Consider the following 18,796-nt stretch of genomic DNA (forward strand, 5'->3'; position numbering starts at 1 on the left):
AAGAGTTCCCAGTGACAGATGAATTCTGTGATCCAATGACAAAGGTGACTTTTCCCACTTCCTCAGTATGGTTAGCTGAAGGGGGCGAAGATGAAACTGGGCGAACGGAACTGTCTCCATAGACGCTACCATTTGACCGAGGACTCTCATGCCAAATCGGATGGAGAATGAACATGAGCGACGAAGGACCTGTATTCCCTGCTGTTGCGAGAGAATCTTTTCCTGTGGGAGAAAAATTCATCCCTGGATTGTGTCGAATACCATGCCTAGGAAGGTAATCCGACGGGCCGGGGTCAGATTGGACTTCTGCCGATTGATTAGCCATCCTAAGCGGGAAAGAGTGTCGATGGTGATCCGAAGGCTTTCGAGGCAGTCGTTGAAAGAAGAACCCTTGACCAGAAGGTCGTCCAAGTAGGGAATGACCATGATACCTCTAGAGTGAAGGATAGACATGGCGGCCGCCATGACCTTCGTGAAGACTCCGGGAGCCGATGCGAGACCGAAAGGGAGTGCAGTGTATTGGAAATGTTGCTCTGCTACTGCGAAGCGGAGAAATTGTTGGTGTGACTGGGATATTGGCACATGAAGGTAAGCATCCTGTATGTCTAGGGAAGCTAGAAATTCTCCGACCTCCATGGAGGAAATCACAGAACGTAGGGACTCCATTCGAAACTTCCGAACTTTGACAGACTTATTGAGGAGCTTCAAGTCAAGTACGGGGCGAACCGTGCCGTCCTTTTTAGGTACCACAAAGAGATTCAAATAGAAGCCCTTGAAGCGGTCGGAGACCGGAACTGGGATTAAAACTCCGGACTGGAGAAGAGAGTCGATGGAGTGAAAAAAGTGGGTGCTTCGGGGGGGTGAGATTGGAAGAAACGTCTTGATGGGGGGAAGTGAATTCTATCTTGTAGCCTGATAGTATGATTTCTCTGACCCAGGCGTCTGTTGTCAACGGAAGCCAGATTTGCTGAAACAGGGACAGCCGTCCTCCCACCAGTCCGGCACTTCCGTGCGAAGGCCGACAGTCATTTGGACTAATACCGCTGAGATCTTGAAGAAGTCTTCCCCGACTGTCGTGGTCTTGAGCGCCATGAGGGGTTGGTTTTAAATGACGGAGCCCTTCTATCTCTTGGAGGTGAGCGGTTCTTTCTGGGCTGGCCTGAAGGGTTGAAATTACAAAAGGACTGGAACCGAGCAGGTTAACGTCTGCGTGGAGGGCGCCTGGGTCTGAGTTGGGGAAGGGAGGTACTTTCCCCCCTGTGGCCTCAGAAATCATCTGGTCCATTTTGTCGCCAAAGTGATGACCGCCTAAAAAGGGGAGAGTGGTGAGAGACCTCTGAGAGGCCGCGTCCGCATTCCATACTCTGAGCCAAAGAGCACGGCGGATGGCTACGGTGTTGCTAGCTGCGTGGGCTGCACAGTTTGCTGAGGTCAGGGCGGCGTTGATGAGGTATTCACCCGCAAGTGAGATCTGAGATGAGATGTTGATGAGCTCCTGAGGGACGTCGCTGGCACGAAGGCCTCCTCGGAGTGAGTCTGACCTGGCTATTAGGGCTTTTGCCACCCAGACGGAGGTGAAGGCTGGTGACAGAGTCGAGCCGGCTGCCTTGAAGGCTGATCTGGCAAACCGATCAATGCTACGATCCGTGGCGTCTCAGAGAGACGCACCGTTGGGCAGAGACATAACTGTATGGGAAGACAGATGGGACACTGAAGGGTCGACTATCGGCGGATCTGCCCATTCCTTCTGGAGTTCCTCGGAGAAGGGAAAGTGTAAGTCTATGTACTTACAGTTGTTGAAGCTCTTGTCTGGCTGCTGCCTGTGCTTGCGCAGTAACTCAGCGAACTCTGAATGACTGCTGAAGGACCTATGGGCCCGTTTCATCTTCTGAAAGGAGATGTGGGTGTCCTGGGAAGAGACAGGATCATCCGGATGATCATCTTAAGCGTATGACTTACCGCCTCGGCCAGGCTGTCGATCATGTGCCGTATATCTGTCGTCTGCTCCGAATCGAGCTGGAGCCCGTCATCGAAGACCTCACCTGAGATATCTGATGGGTCCGGGGACGACCGGTGGTCGGGTCTCGAGGGAGAGAGGGACCGTTGGGATGAGCTTGAAGAAGAGACATGGCGGGCGTGTTTCCGCGCTCTTGTACGCAAGCAAAAAAAATTATGATGGGGACCTGCTTGGGACGGGAGGATTTAGAGTTAGGCATGGTTGTCCTGTTTCTATTTCTAGTGCTACTAGGGGGGAGGCAGGAGATGAGAGTGTAAAGAAGGGGAAGCAAGCAGAGGAAGGGTTAAAGCAGCGCTTACCCAGGTCCTGTGTCCTCCCGTTTGGTGCAGTGATGGCTGATCCCTGAGGTGCTGTGGCTGCGATATCTCCTGGTGTGTGCATGCCTGGAGACAGCGTCTACTTCCCAGAGAAGCATCCAGGAAGATGGCCGCGGGCATGCAGTGAGGGGGTGGGTACGGGCCAAAGGGCGCGAAGCAGTTATCGCGAGAGTGACAGGATAATTGCTGCCCCTGTGAGAAGTGTGGCCGAGGGAGGGGCGGTACCTCTGCTAGGGATGCGGCCGGAGGGGGAGGGATGAGGAGGGCGGATCGAGAGGCGCAGGTGGGTGGGAAGGCCAGGGGGCGGGACCTAACCGACGTGGGTGAATCGCGCGCGTAGGGAGGTGGTGTGGCGTGCTGGACAACTGGAGCAGGCCCAGACCAGGGCCTAAATTAGCCAGGGAGAGCCTACAACCGGCGGGGCAGTGGAAGTCTTACCTGCCAGGAGCAATCGCCGATCCTCTTGCTGAGCCTCTGAGACGTCTCTCCTCCTACCGGAACGCTTGGATGCCCCTGGGAAACAGTGGGGAGGAGGGGGGCACAGAGTGGTCTGTGCCTTCTGATGCACTGAGCCCCTGCATCCTTAAGGTGCCCGGTGGGACATACTGCGAGGAGAAGCTGGTGGAGCTCTTGCTGCCTCAATCCTGTGCATCCCTGGGACGGTACCCTAGGTGATGGATCAGGTGAGTGAGACCTAGTGAAATCGACCCTGTGCAACCCTGGGTGTTACCCATTGGCGATGGATCAGGGGATGGGGCCCTTGTCAACTCGACCCTGTGCATCTGAGAGAGATGGAGCAGGGGAGGGAGCTCTTGGTGATGTGCCCGCTTCACACCCAGGGAATCTCTGGGGGAGTTGGGCATCCAGGAATCCTGAAAAAAAGAAATAATGAGAGCGATGAGCGCGCCGAAGAAAAAAATAAAGAGTGGGCCGTGAGAGGCCACATCAGCCTCCTACGACACTAAGCAAAAAACTGGCAGGGATCCGCCTCCGGCTCGGGGTGTACACTGCTAGAGAGGAGCTAACATCTTTTTGTCTACTGAGTGTCAGCCTCCTAGTCACAGCAGCATACACCCAAGGTCCTGTGTCGCCCAATGAAACGAGAAATACGGATTTGTTCATCTAGCCTTATAAGCAGAGACAAAAAGTCCTTGTGGAATAACAGTTCTCACCCTGACAAACATGGCAACATGTGCCCGGTGTCTTGACTTTTTGCTCCCCTTGCTGGCACTGAATAGGTGGACATTCTTGTATCTGACAGTCGACATGTCCTAGCTGTGAAAAAAAAAATGGTCAAATTATTGATAGGTAATTAATATATCAATGTTCCTAAAAGTGTTGATGCTAAAATTATTTTGGACAAGATCATTATTTTACAAGATCATTACACTGAGCTTGCGGATTTCAAAATTGCAAAAATTATTCTCTCCACTGATGTCAATGATCTCTTTAGTCCCGATATCATACATTTACTCAAATGCATAGAGTCCCTTATCCTCAGCATTAATGCTTGTCTAAGTATTGTAATACTCACTGTGCATGTACAGGTGATACATGGATCCTGCCTGTCTGTCCAAGTCTCTCCATCTGGAACCCGTCTCCCTTCAATCTCAACCACACATTCTGTAAGGAAGAAAGTGTTTTGGTAGCACATGTTCCCTCCCATTGTGTAAAATAAAGGTAATTTACCTTTACATTTATTTATCAAAACCATTATGCTAGCATGCTACCAGAAAACAACACATGGTAAAAATTAGATCTAAAAAAATTCTTTTAAAATACCTTGATTCATTAAAGGGAATTTGTCAGTAGGTTTTTGCTATATAAGCTGTAGACAGAAGACTGAAAGGGTTATCTCCGAGAATTCAGGGATGCATGTCTTGTCAAGGTCCGATCTGTTGTTTATTTGCCATGTTTGTTTAAGCAGCATGACTTTTCATTGCTAGGGACTACAATGTCAGATGCATGGCAGTCCACTCTTCTGATTAACCCCTAACTGTCAATCTGCAATCTATATTGAGAGCCTGGGGTGGGTGGGACAGCTCTCTCAGCTCTGCTACATGACTAAAGCTAAAAATTCTGATTGTGTCAGAATGGTTGCAGCCAGTAATCTAAGTGAAATATCATTGGATTCAGGATTTCTTTGCCTACATCATTCTTCTCTCAGATGAGGTAGCAAAAATCTGCTGACAAATTCCCTTTAAGATAGGCATTTTGTATACCAGTCTTGATGAAGTGTGTGCTGGAATAAGCTGTGCCAAATTCATTAGGACATGTGTGCTTCTTAATGACGTGGCTCGTCTTTCAGCTGCCGTAAGAATGCATGGGAGAGACTGGAGTATATTTCTGTTGTAATTTTTTGCCACTTTTTGTGTTGAGTTATGCTGAATTTCTTGTCATTTCCAATTCTAACTAAGCTCAGCCCACTGTTCAAAAAGTTGACAGAGATGGCCATGACTGCCCAAAAACGCCAAGTCACAACATTCTTAAGCAAGTACGAATTGCACAAAAATTTGGCAACGTTATGGAAAAAATTTGGATGAATTGGGGGTCTATGTGGAAACAATATCACAGGTTATAGGTAATTCAATACAGCAACAGCTAAGGAAATATGCAATTTTTGGTATTCCAATGCAGCGTCTGGTGAAGTGCTTACCTCTACAAACAGCGCAGCAAGATCGAGGTGGGGTGATTTGCTCTGAACGGGGACAACTTAGAAGAGGGCATGGCTTGTGCTCACATACCCAAGTCAAATCCTGAGGAAACAACACGCAAATGAGTTAAACTTAATAAATACTATGTGCAGGAGAGTCTATCTCCAGTCCAACAAACACTAGTAGATTCTGTTTTTACATCTGTGTCTGAACTTGCCCTACTTCCCTGATGCTAGTTAATGGCACACTTGCACTGCTGCTGAGGCTGGGAGATACAAATATAGTCCAAGTGATCATTACGATAACTTGGACTTGTACCCCAAAATGGGGAGATGCAGAGAACTGATCATCAGTTGGTTAATGTAGGGTACCAATCATTAGTTCTAATTGGCTGTCTGCAGGGTAACATCCTAAGTAGACCCCAAGCAATGAGCTGATAGCTGCCAGTTATAGGTGTATTCTATCCCTGGTTTCCTGCTTACTGATTTCTTACTGCTTGAATCCACTGTTTCTTTGCACTGTTTTAACTCCCTCTTTGCCAAATGTTTCTGACTCTGACCCTGTCCTGGTGGTATTGATCTCGACTTCATCCTGACAACATTACTGACTTCAAATTCTGTTTTGACTCAGCTCTCTATGGTTCTGACCTAGAATGTTAACAAACCTCTGACAGTTTGCTCCACCAGCCAGCAGCCACGCCAAACCAGAAGACCCTTTGTAAGTTCAGATCCTTGTAAAAGGCTATGTGCGCACGTTGCGTTCTCTGCAGTGCAGCAAACAACGCACCCTCTGGCAGACTGGACACTGCATTTCTAAGAAAAATGCATCCACAACGCATGCATTTTGGATGCTTTTTCCATGCATTTTGCATGTGTTTTGGATGCATTTTTGACAGTGCGTTCCCCCGGCAATTCAGCTCTGCTACATACCGGCTAACAGCAGACACAGACAGAGTCGCGCAATGAGAATGAACTGGGATGAACTTCACCTGACTTCATTGTCATACCGCGGCTCTGTGTATGGTGTCCTGATTAGCGGTCACCCGTGAAGGGCTCACCGGTGACCACTAATCCCCTGAGTGACTGAAGGGAGCAGCGCGATTAGCGGTGCCGTCACTCATCTTCACCACATCCCGACATTACCACCTACATCACCGCACACATCCCGACACTACCGCCCACATCACTGCACACATCCCGACACTACCGCCTACATCACCGCACACATCCCGACATTACCACCTACATCACCACACACATCCCGACACTACAGCCCTCATCATCCCCGCACACATCCCGACACTACAGCCCTCATCATCACCGCACACATCCCGACACTGCAGCCCTCATCATTCCCGCACACATCTCGACACTACAGCCCTCATCATCACCGCATACACACTGGCACTACCGCACCCATCATCACTGCGCACACACACATGCATTACCTCAGTGACGTCCCCGCTGACGCTGACAGCGCGATTCACTTCAGTTGCTGCATGGAGCTCACAGGAGCGGCGGTGTTCTACTGCCGCTCCTGTCAGCTTCATGTAGCAAAGCTGGATACGTAGCGGGACCTCTGTGGATTACGCCGGACCTGGAGGGGTATTTGGGGATTTTAATGAAGTGGTGAAAGAGGGTGTTTTTTTTGTCTTTTATTACAAATAAAGGATTTTTTCGGGTGTGTGTGTTTATTTACTTTCACTTTCAGGTTAATCATGGAATGTGTCTCATAGACGCCTGTCATGATTAACCTAGGACTTAGTGGCAGCTATGGGCTGCTACCATTAACTCCTTATTACCCTGTTTGCCACCGCACCAGGGCAATTCGAGATGAGCCGGGTAGAGTCCTGGTACTGTGGCATCTAAAGGATGCGGCAATTCCGGGCGGCTGCTGGCTGATATTATTAGGCTGGGGGGCTCCCCATAACGTGGAGCTCCCCATCCTGAGAATACCAGCCTTCAGCCATGTGGCTTTACTCTGGCTGGTATCAAAATTGGGGGGACCGCACGTCGTTTTTTTTTTAATTATTTATTTATTTATTTTACTGCACGATATAGACCCGCCCACTGGCGGCTGTGATTGGTTGCAGTGAGAAAGCTGTCACTCAGCGTGGGGGCGTGTCTGACTCCAACCAATCATAAGCGCCGGTGGGCATGGAAAGCAGGGAATACCAGATTGAATAATGAGCGGCCGGCATTTTCAAAAGAGGAAAAGCCGCCGGAGCAGTGTGACAACCGTGCAGCGCCGCACCGGTGATCGGGGATCGGTGAGTATGAGAGAGGGGGAGAGACTAACCAACGGACAGAGAGAGGGACAGACAGAGAGAGAAACTGACCGACAGAGAGAGAGAGAGAGAGAGAGATAGAGTGACCAACTGACAGAAAAAGAGACCGACCGACCAAGGGAGATTCACCAACATCCACAGACAGAGATTGACCGACATTGAAGACCTGCATTTTGCTTGTCAAAAAAGCATGCAGAACACAACAAAAATGCAGTCCAAGTGCATTTTGGATGCGTTTTGACTCACATCATTGATTTCAATGGGTGGAGAACGCAGCTACAACGCACAAAAGAAGTGACATGCTGCTTTTTTTTCCGCAGCGATTTTGGGCATCCAAAACATTGATTTTTCGGCTTTCTCATAGACTTTGCTGGGGAAGCTGAACGCATGCAATTTGGCACTGAAAACGCTGCAGTTCAAAACGCAGCGTTTCCACGGAAAAAAACGCAACGTGCGCACATAGTCTTAGAGTTAAAGGGTGAAGGCAATGGTTTTACTGTGACCAGCTAAGTGGAGTGGCTTGAATAAAGCCTGTATGTGTGGCCATTAAGTCTTATCAGGTTTCCATATTCAGCTTTACTTATCAGCTGCCTTATAGACAGTCTTCAGAACTTCCCAGTTATTTTGTGACCCCAACATATGCAGGTATTTCCTTCTGGAATGTTATTCCATACCTTACACTGGCACATGTAACAAGGGTCATTCACAGCCTGTATTTCATTTCCAACCAGTAAATCTGTACAATTACTCAGAGCCTCTGAAAAATATAACAAACAGTAGTGTTAAATACTGAAATTAATGATGAAACATACTGTACTAGTAGGAATTCATACTTACGAGCACAGCTGGCACAACATTGGCCAAATGCCGGAGGCAGTATTTGATGTTGAGGGCAATCCACCAAGCTGGGACATTGCTTCTTGCTGCAACGTCTATACTGACGGCCATCTAGTAAACGCTAAACACAGCCTATTATCACAATCTATAGATATGTATGGTATATTAACTGACCACACTGAAGTTGTGTAAAATTAACAGATATCATATATCGACATCTCACCTCACATGTGCAGATTTCACAGGGGTCATCTGATGGATGAAAGCTGTCTCCGGGAGAATATACTTTTTTACCAGACACACAATCTGAAGCAGAAAGATAAAAGATTTTTAAAGATTAGGTTGCAGTATAACTCCAGCTGTTTAAGGACATTAACCTTTTCACTGTCCTAGACCACCAGAGATATTGACATTGACCTTTTCAATCCTAGACCCCGGTAGCCAAGGGTCCACATGTGTCCTCAATGACATTCTGTCTTGCTTCCATTCATGTGGTCACCAACATGCCTGCCTGTATGTGGCTCCTTACGTGTACAGTAGTTTCCATATCATAGAAAAGAGGATCCAGCCATCTTTGTGTCCTCGACACATTTTAGGAGAGTGGCTGTCTATATGTGTGGCCATCTCCATTGTAGTTTATGGCTATAATTATGGATGAATAATTCCTGTAGGTGTAGACTTGCCTTCCAAGACTCCTGTTATTTTTACAGATATGTTAAGGACATGATTTTCTGACATTTACTATTATATTGATATGACAGGTCCGTTTCCTTCACTTGTTACTACAGCTTTCCTCATAGACTGCACAGCAGTTAGGTCCATAATGGCTGCTGGTTGAGGAGCATGTGACCAGAGTATGTGCTCCTCCATCAGAAGCCATTTTATGACCTAACTGGTGTGCAGTCTGTGAGGATGTAATAGAATGGCGGTGCCCCCATGATATAACTGTGCTACGTCTTATGTATTTACTATTTATTGTTGAATATCATGAATGTATGTGTGTCGCCCTGGACAAGCCAGGGGACACAGGTAACAACACACACACACACCCCCACCCCCAGCAGTTCACAGCAGACATCCCCAAAGTGACCTGCTTTCTGCCTCGGGCTCAGACTGACACACCAGGTGGGCGGGGTCAGGAGATGGAGACGCCCACCCAGGAGTGAGCTAGCCTGAGGCAGAAAACAAGCCCAGTCAAGTCCTAGGAGAGGAAGAGAGAGGGTCTGCAGAGAGGCAGACATAGCCAGGGGCCTAGGTTGGAGCCTAGGGCCTCGTACAGAGAGTCCGGCAGACGGTAGTGGCCGTCTGCAGGGAGCCGGGGAGACAGCTGGTGGAATCGCAGGTAGCCGGGGCTGGGCAGTGGCCCCCCGGTACTGAATCGGGGAGCCAGCTGGAAGCCGGAGTGCAGGAGAAGCGTGCACGGAGGTGGAAGAAAGGACTTACACCACCAAACTGGGTCAGGGGTGAAACAACAACCGCAGCCGTCTGTGGGTACCCGTCCATCCAGCCGAGTGTTTTACTAAGAACTGTGTCCTGATTTCTGGCTGAGTGAGTACCACAGTGCCGCAAGGCACAGCGCTGCCCCTGTGTCCCTGCGCCCACCAAGCCCTGCATCTCCCAACTCATCACTGGGCCCCGGGATCACCAACCCCTACCCACGGAGGGGCAACACAACAACTGGCTGCTCCATACCATCCTTCCCGGGATCCCCATACAGAGCAGCGGTGGTGCTAATAAATCACCACAACCGTGGGTGGCGTCACGGACAATAAACAATCCCCACACCCAAACAACCCCCCTTTTCACTCACGGGCGAGGAGCGCCGCTCGAGTCCCCGGGATCCGGCCCATCGCTCGAGCCACCGAGCAGCGGCAGCAGCCGGCCGCAGTGCCAGCCGGACCCGAGCAGAAGGGAGAGCGCGGCGTCCCCTCCTCCGCCCGCGACAACTTGGCGTCACGAACAGGATCTTACCGCTCTGCCGTTGGGTAGAGGTGCGCCTTGTGACCGCCGGAGGTGTCCGAACGAAAATTTAGTAAAACCGCCATCTTGGGCGCGAAAATTTCCCGCTCGAGCGTCTTCCCCGAGCAGGAAAGGTGCGAAAGTGGAGCCCCGCCCCCTGAAGAAGGAAGTGCTAAAAAGAAGCTAAGGGGGACGGGATGGTGTCCGGCTGCATGTGAACCACGGCTGTGGAAGCAGGGACGCCAGGACTCTGCCAGCATTTGGTTCCTGGAAGAGGCCGCTGCAGTGATGCACCGACCCGTTACCCCTGTTACCGGTAGCGGAGCCCGCAGCGTCTGTGGGGGAGGACCCAGACCTGGGGTTCCCAGGCCTCACCTTTGTCACCGCCCTGCCACCGGCCCCGGCAGTCCGCCCGGCCGCGACGGAGATGGCGACGGCTCCGGCAGTCCGCCCGGCCGCAACGGCAGCGAAGTACTGGTCCCGTTGACCAATCTGGAGCCGTTCCTGGACTGGGGTCAAGGGGTGCTGCCCACTTCCTAGGGGCAGCACCAAGGCTAGGTTATTTGGGTGGGTGACCGAAGGAACCGTTACACTGTTATTATTAAAAGTGTTGGACTGTTACTGCAACGTTAAAGTAATGTGCATCCCGTTGTGGGAGGATTGAAAATGCTTGTGTTTAATGTTTTGATTTTTTGCAGTTTAAAATAAAAATAAAACCGGTGATGGACGGGCAGCCCGAGGACGGTCTGCATTTTGCTAAGGGGGAATGTGTCACCCTGGACAAGCCAGGGGACACAGGTAACAACACACACACACACCCCCACCCCCAGCAGTTCACAGCAGACATCCCCAAAGTGACCTGCTTTCTGCCTCGGGCTCAGACTGACACACCAGGTGGGCGGGGTCAGGAGATTGAGACGCCCACCCAGGAGTGAGCTGGCCTGAGGCAGGAAACAAGCCCAGTCAAGTCCTAGGAGAGGAAGAGAGAGGGTCTGCAGAGAGGCAGACATAGCCAGGGGCCTAGGTTGGAGCCTAGGGCCTCGTACAGAGAGTCCAGCAGACGGTAGTGGCCGTCTGCAGGGAGCCGGGGAGACAGCTGGTGGAACCTCAGGTAGCCAGGGCTGGGCAGTGGCCCCCCGGTACTGAATCGGGGAGCCAGCTGGAAGCCGGAGGGCAGGAGAAGCGTGCACGGAAGTGGAAGAAAAGACTTACACCACCAAACTGGGTCAGGGGAGAAACAACAACCGCAGCCGTCTGTGGGTACCCGTCCATCCAGCCGAGTGTTTTACTAAGAACTGTGTCCTGATTTCTGGCTGAGTGAGTACCACAGTGCCGCAAGGCACAGCGCTGCCCCCGCGTCCCTGCGCCCACCAAGCCCTGCATCTCCCAACTCATCACTGGGCCCCGGGATCACCAACCCCTACCCACGGAGGGGCAACACAACAACTGGCTGCTCCATACCATCCTTCCCGGGATCCCCATACAGAGCAGCGGTGGTGCTAATAAATCACCACAACCGTGGGTGGCGTCACGGACAATAAACAATCCCCACACCCAAACAACCCCCCTTTTCACTCACGGGCGAGGAGCGCCGCTCGAGTCCCCGGGATCCGGCCCATCGCTCGAGCCACCGAGCAGCGGCAGCAGCCGGCCGCAGTGCCAGCCGGACCCGAGCAGAAGGGAGAGCGCGGCGTCCCCTCCTCCGCCCGCGACATATGTGTTGATATGTAAGTGTTTTTAGAGAAGAATAAGCTCCAGATGCAGCAGAGTTAGGACTATCTATCAGGTTACCAAATGCTGCCATCTAGTGGTTGGGTTAGCCAGTGGTGAAGTGAGTGTTAGCAGAGATGTTAGATAAGATAGAGTTTAAGTAATAAAAGGGAGGAGTGGCCCATGGCAGGGTGGTATGGTTAGGAAGGGAGCTCCAGAGGAAGTCAGTCGAAGAAGTGGGTTCAAAGTGAGAAGACGTGGCCCCGGTGCTAGGGCCAGTCATAGAATTTTGAGGTAACCTCTGGAGGTCTGAAGTCTATGGCTCACCCCGGCAAGCTTAGAGAGTCGCCTGGTTAGAGGACCTGTCAATGCCCAGAATTGGAGGAAGATGTGCAACATTAGGGGAAAGAAGGCGCAGACCCCGGAGTATTCTTAGGCAGCAGGCTCGCTGTCTGGGTTTTATACTTGACACTGATCTCTCCTTCACCTCCCACATACAATCTCTTGCCCGCTCCTGCTGCTTGCACCTCAAGAACATCTCTAGAATCCGCCCCTTTCTGACAATGGAAACGACAAAAACCCTCACCGTGGCCCTGATCCACTCTCGCCTTGACTACTGCAACTCTCTATTAATTGGTCTCCCCCTAACTAGACTCTCTCCTCTACAGTCCATCCTTAATGCAGCAGCCAGGGTCACCTATCTGGCTAACCGCTACTCAGATGCCTCTGCTCTGTGCCAGTCATTGCACTGGCTGCCCATATATCACAGGATCCAATTCAAACTGCTTGTTCTCACCCATAAAGCTCTCCACAGTGCGGCACCCCCCCTACATCTCCACCCTCCTCTCTGTCTATCACCCAACCCGTTCTCTACGCTCTGCAAATGACTTTCGACTAACATCCACACTAATTCAAACCTCCCACTCACGGATCCAAGACTTCTTCTGAGCTGCACCAATCCTCTGGAACACTCTACCCCAGGAAGTTAGGACGAATCACAACTTACTCAGCTTCAGACGCACCCTAAAAACGCATCTTTTTAGGGCGGCCTATCACACTCCCTAATTAACTTCAATTCACATAGTCCCTCTACAACTTCTCACAACATAACCCCATGTCAAACTCCATGACGCCCAAATGCATCTCAAGGTTCTGGCTGACTGGTAAAGGCATCCTTTATCTATCCCCCATTTCCTTGAGATGGCTGGATTGTCATTGTAAATAAGCACTTGTACCTTGCCCCCCCCATATCTCATTGTAGATTGTAAGCTCTCACGAGCAGGGTTGTCTTTTTTCCCTCTACATATTGTATTTTCTATAACTGTTACTTGTTTGTATATGATCCTCCGGAATTGTAAAGCGCTGCGGAATATGTTAGCGCTATAGAAATAAAGATTATTATTATATTATTATTATTATTATTATTATTATTATTGAGGATTAGGTCCGAAATAGCAGGGGACAGAACGAATAGAGAGATAGATGAAGGCCATCTCTAAAAGGCCATCATTTCTGATGGCTATCTTCATCTCTCTCTAAGGCCCCCTTCACACGTCCGTGATACACGTGCGTGTTTGGTCCGTTTCCGTATATACCGTAGACACGGCCAAACGTGCACCAATGTTAATCTATGATTGTGGTCACACGTCCGTTATTTCATTATGTCCGTGTGTGCGTGTCCGTGATCCGTATGTGTTTGCGTTTGGCACGGATGCATGTCCGTTATCTGCACGGAGCATGCACACGTGGACACAATGAAAGTCTATGGGTATGTGCACACACGTTAGTAAACACGTATGCATATACCTATAGTCCGTGTCCGTTTGGTGTTTTTATTTCTAGTGATGTCGGCTATTCTTTCTATTTCTGTGTATGTCGGTCAATCTCCCTGAGTCCGTCGGTCAGTCTCTCTGTCTCTCTGTCGGTCTCTCTGTCTGTCTGTCCCTCTCTCACAGTCTGTCGGTCAGTTTCCCCCCCTCTCTCATACTTACCGTTCCCCGATCTCCGGCGCAGCGCTGCACGGCATTCACACTGCTGCGGCGGCTTTTACTATTTTGAAAAAGCCGGCCGCCCATTAAACAATCTCGTATTCCCTGCTTTCCCCGCCCACCGGCGCCTATGATTGGTTACAGTGAGACACGCCCCCACGCTGAGTGACAGGTGTCACACTGCACCCAATCACAGCAGCCGGTGGGCGTGTCTATACTGTGCAGTAAAATAAATAAATAATTAAAAAAAAACGGCGTGCGGTTTCCCCCAATTTTAATGCCAGCCAGATAAAGCCATACGGCTGAAGGCTGGTATTCTCAGGATGGGGAGCTCCACGTTATGGGGAGCCCCCCACCCTAACAATATCAGTCAGCAGCCGCCCAGAATTGCCGCATACATTATATGCGACAGTTCTGGGGCTGTACCCGGCTCTTCCCGATTTGCCCTGGTGCCGTTGGCAAATCGGGGTAATAAGGAGTTATTGGCAGCCCATAGCTGCCAATAAGTCCTAGATTAATCATGTCAGGCGTCTATGAGACACCTTCCATGATTAATCTGTAAGTTACAGTAAAAAAACACACACACCCGAAAAAATCCTTTATTTGAAATAAAAAACACACACAAATTCCCTCATTACCAATTTATTAACCCCGACAAACCCTCCATGTCCGGCGTACTCCACGGACCTCCAGCGTCGCGTCCAGCTCTGCTGCATGGAGGTGACAGGAGCAGCAGAAGACACCGCCGCTCCGGTCACCTCCACACAGCAAATGAGGTGAGTAGCGCGATCAGCTGCTGTCAGTCAGGTAACTCGCGGCCACCGCTGGATCCAGCGGTGGCCGCGGGTAACCTCAGTGACAGGAGCTGATCGCGCTACTCATCTCATTAGCTGCGTGGAGGTGACCGGAGCGGCGGTGTCTTCTGCTGCTCCTGTCACCTCCATGCAGCAGAGCTGGACGCGACGCTGGAGGTCCGTGGAGTACGCCGGACATGGAGGGTTTGTCGGGGTTAATAAATTGGTAATGAGGGAATTTGTGTGTGTTTTTTATTTCAAATAAAGGATTTTTTCGGGTGTGTGTGTTTTTTTACTGTAACTTACAGATTAATCATGGAAGGTGTCTCATAGACGCCTGACATGATTAATCTAAGACTTATTGGCAGCTATGGGCTGCCAATAACTCCTTATTACCCCGATTTGCCAACGGCACCAGGGCAAATCGGGAAGAGCCGGGTACAGCCCCAGAACTGTCGCATATAATGTATGCGGCAATTCTGGGCGGCTGCTGACTGATATTGTTAGGGTGGGGGGCTCCCCATAACGTGGAGCTCCCCATCCTGAGAATACCAGCCTTCAGCCGTATGGCTTTATCTGGCTGGCATTAAAATTGGGGGGAACCGCACGCCGTTTTTTTTTAATTATTTATTTATTTATTTTACTGCACAGTATAGACACGCCCACCGGCTGCTGTGATTGGGTGCAGTGTGACACCTGTCACTCAGCGTGGGGGCGTGTCTCACTGTAACCAATCATAGGCGCCGGTGGGCGGGGAAAGCAGAGAATAGGAGATTGTTTAATGAGCGGCCGGCTTTTTCAAAATAGTAAAAGCCGCCGCAGCCGTGTGAATGCCGTGCAGCGCTGCGCCGGAGATCGAGGAACGGTGAGTATGAGAGAGGGGGGGAAACTTCAGTCAATCGGGGGATTAGCGGTCACCGGTGAATCCTTCACAGGTGACCGCTAATCAGTACTCGACACAGACAGAGCCGCGGTATGAGGATGAAGTCGGGTGAAGTTCACCCGAGTTCATTCTCATCGCGCAACTCTGTCTGCTGTCAGCCGACATTTATAAACGACATTGTGCATCACACACACGGACATTACACACGGACATTACACGTACACATACACGTTAATTCCACACGCACACACGGACGTTCTGCACACAAACACGGCTAGCATACGCAATTCACACAGGTGCCACACGGACCATAAAAACGGACACAAAAACGGGACACGGACCCAAAAAACGGCCCGTAACACACGTGCGTGTTTTTCACGGACGTGTGAAGGGGGCCTAAAAGAGAGAGAGATGAAGGCCATGTCTGCCATAATGATGTGCAGAAAAAAAGTAAACCAAAACTGGTTAACCTAGTGATCTCTGGTGTTGCGTCTCTTACTACCCGATGACATCAACGATTGGCAGCAATGGGGATGAGCACCGGCACGAAGCAGCAAGTAAGTGTAATGTACCCTGTCGAGAGCCATGTCTGTACATGGAGGCGGCTTGGCAATGGAGAGTGGCGCCTGTGCAGCCCGGGGCCGGTGATTCCTTCAACGAATGTGGCAGTAACAAGTGCAGGTGAAGGACCTGTCATATCGATATAATAGTAAATGTCACATGTCACAAAATTATGTCCTCAACTTATCTGTGAAAATAACAGGGTTGGACACATTATCTTTAACTTGTTCTTCTGCCAGCAATAGACATGCAGTACAGCAGCCATAGTAGGCAAATGGTGCAAAGTTTTCAATGAAACGAAACTGCAAAAAAGATTCTCAGCCCCAATTGGAGCCTTACCGCCGATGTACTTTTTTTGTGTGACATATAAAATAGTGAAGACTTCTGAGCAGAAGCCATTTTCAGAGTGGCAGTTCACTTCTTTTAGCTTCTTCATGACTTTTGAAGCCTGAAGCATTTAAAAGGAATCTGTCAGAAGGTTTTTGCTACCTCATCTGAGAGCAGCATGATGTAGGCAAAGAAACAGTGAATTCAATAGTGTATCACTTAGTTTACTGGGTGCAGTGGTTCTGACACAATCAGAGTTTTTAGATTTAGCAATGCAGCAGAATTCAGAAAAAAACCTCTGCCCACAGCAGGTTCCCTATATACAACATCTATAGACAGTGAGCTGCTTCTAATCACAGCAGGGGGGGCTCTAGCTGACCTAGGCCAGCAATGATAATCTCTTGAAGCTAAAACAAACATCAAGTAAACAACTGCACAAAGGGTAATAAGAGACGCATAGCTGAAGTTTGTGTGTTAACTATTACAGTATGCTGTCGTCAGATTACACAGCAAAAATATGCTGACAGATTCCCTTTAAAAAACATGAAAAAGGGGAAATGAAAAGCTAGTAATTTTGACCTTGGTATGCCTACGACCGTTCATTTGTGCGCTTTTTAAGACAGGTTCCAGATGGAATTGCCTGAAGAAGACACTGTGTGCACATATACTAATACCAATAGGTTACTGACCTTTCTTCAAATTTGTAGACCAGCAGAAAGGCTGCATTTTGGTCAGAAGGCCCTGAAATTCTAATCTAATTCCTACCTGGAGACTGTGTACAATATTATCAGACAGTCGTATAACACAATTTATTTGGATACTGCACAGCACTAAGCATTTGACTACAGTCTGGCTAATTGTTTTGTAGCTATATGATGATAGTTATTTTGTGCTGTCTTATAATGCTCACCTTATCGGAAACAATGCCCAGGTTTCTAATTGCATGGGATTATTGCATCTAATCTTTGACTTGAATGCCCTACAGCCTTGAGCAAAGATCAAGGTCTACTTTATTATTTGCCAATATTGTTGGAAATATCACAGTACTATTGATTGTTGCTATTCACGGTTACATGTGTATACAGAATGGTCACAAGGATATACATGGGTGGGACTGGGTAAGAAGTGAGAAAAATAACTATAACTCCATATTTTCACCACACAATTATTTTCAAATCTAAAATCATGAATTCCTCTCCAACCTGCACATAGCGGACAGCATTCTCCAGGCAGTGTTATCTGGTTAATGCAGGTTGTGATACACTGCACCTTGGAACAGGTGGTAACTCCATCTACGCACATGCAGGACATGCACCGATCCACAGTGGAAATCCAGTTACTGTTGTCTTTGTATTCCCGACCATTATATACACAACCTGCAAAACACATCAGCAGCTCAGTTTTGGTTTTTTTTTGCAGAATAGTAACAAGTACAGCAGCAAAAGGTTGGTTTAATGCCAACAGAAACTTTTATCAAAACCCTAATATCAATCATAAGAAGACTAAATTCACAAAATATTATCTGTAATTTCCCTATTGTGCCTGCAGTGGACCTTAGGCCCTCTTCACACATCCTTGTCTATGGTACATATGATGTCCGTTTTCACATGTACCGGAGACATGGACACACGTAGACCCATTAAAACTAATGGTTTTGCCCACACGTCCATGTTTTCACATGGACCGTGTGTCTGTGTGGAGCACACGCATGTCCATGTGCTCCCCACGGTGATATGTCCGTTTTCTTCCGGCAGCACGGATGTCACATGGACCACACACTGATGTGATCTGTGTGACACGTACTGGAGAAAACACGTCGCTTAAAAATAAAGAATCTTTATAATTACCTGTCTGCGCTGCTGTCTCTGCCTCTGCTGTTGCTTCCAGGTCCGCTCATTATGCTCATTGCATATTCACTGCACTCACCGCTGACCCGGAAGTAACAGCAGCGCCGGAGACAGCAGCGCCGGGGGCAGCAGCGCCAAGGACAGGTAAGTATACAAGTTCATGCTGTCTGTGTGCTATCCAGATGTCACATGGACAGCACGCATAAAACACACACGAAGATACACACACACATATTCGTACATTTACCACGGACCATACAAAACATTCGTGTTTTGCACGGACGTGTGACGGAGACCTTAGACCGTACACTGGAGGAACTTTATAAATAATGTAACATGCTAAAATAAATTGACAGACTAGATCATAGTTCACAAAGGCCATGTCACATCTCACTGCCAATCAAGTGTCTATATTATAAGCAGAAAAATGTAATAATAGCCACATTTCAGAATTTAATCTCATTTATTACTGGTTACTGAAACCTTTACAATTTAATATTATTTGTATCTTAAACACATTTTCAATCAAACTAATGAACTGGAAAAATCCTGTGCTGCTTAATGAACTAGATCTTGAGGTTCTATGGCTTGAAGTGGTGATAAAACACTGTTTCT

At 49.0% G+C, this 18,796-nt stretch overlaps 1 protein-coding gene across 1 annotated transcript in view; it reads right to left on the reverse strand.

The window, feature by feature from the left end:
• KCP (kielin cysteine rich BMP regulator) overlaps positions 1–18,796 on the reverse strand; it is a 338,287-nt gene that overhangs the window by 34,941 nt on the left and 284,550 nt on the right. Inside the window, exons 41-47 of the mRNA XM_075345388.1 lie at positions 17,537–17,710; positions 8,336–8,418; positions 8,113–8,233; positions 7,950–8,032; positions 4,991–5,090; positions 3,869–3,957; positions 3,507–3,609 (exon numbers count right to left, since the gene is read on the reverse strand). Of these exons, the coding sequence (XP_075201503.1) occupies positions 3,507–3,609; positions 3,869–3,957; positions 4,991–5,090; positions 7,950–8,032; positions 8,113–8,233; positions 8,336–8,418; positions 17,537–17,710 (753 nt within the window). The remainder of the gene's footprint in view (positions 1–3,506; positions 3,610–3,868; positions 3,958–4,990; positions 5,091–7,949; positions 8,033–8,112; positions 8,234–8,335; positions 8,419–17,536; positions 17,711–18,796) is intronic.

Source organism: Anomaloglossus baeobatrachus, chromosome 4, assembly GCF_048569485.1.
Source record: "Anomaloglossus baeobatrachus isolate aAnoBae1 chromosome 4, aAnoBae1.hap1, whole genome shotgun sequence".
NCBI lineage: Eukaryota > Metazoa > Chordata > Amphibia > Anura > Aromobatidae > Anomaloglossus > Anomaloglossus baeobatrachus.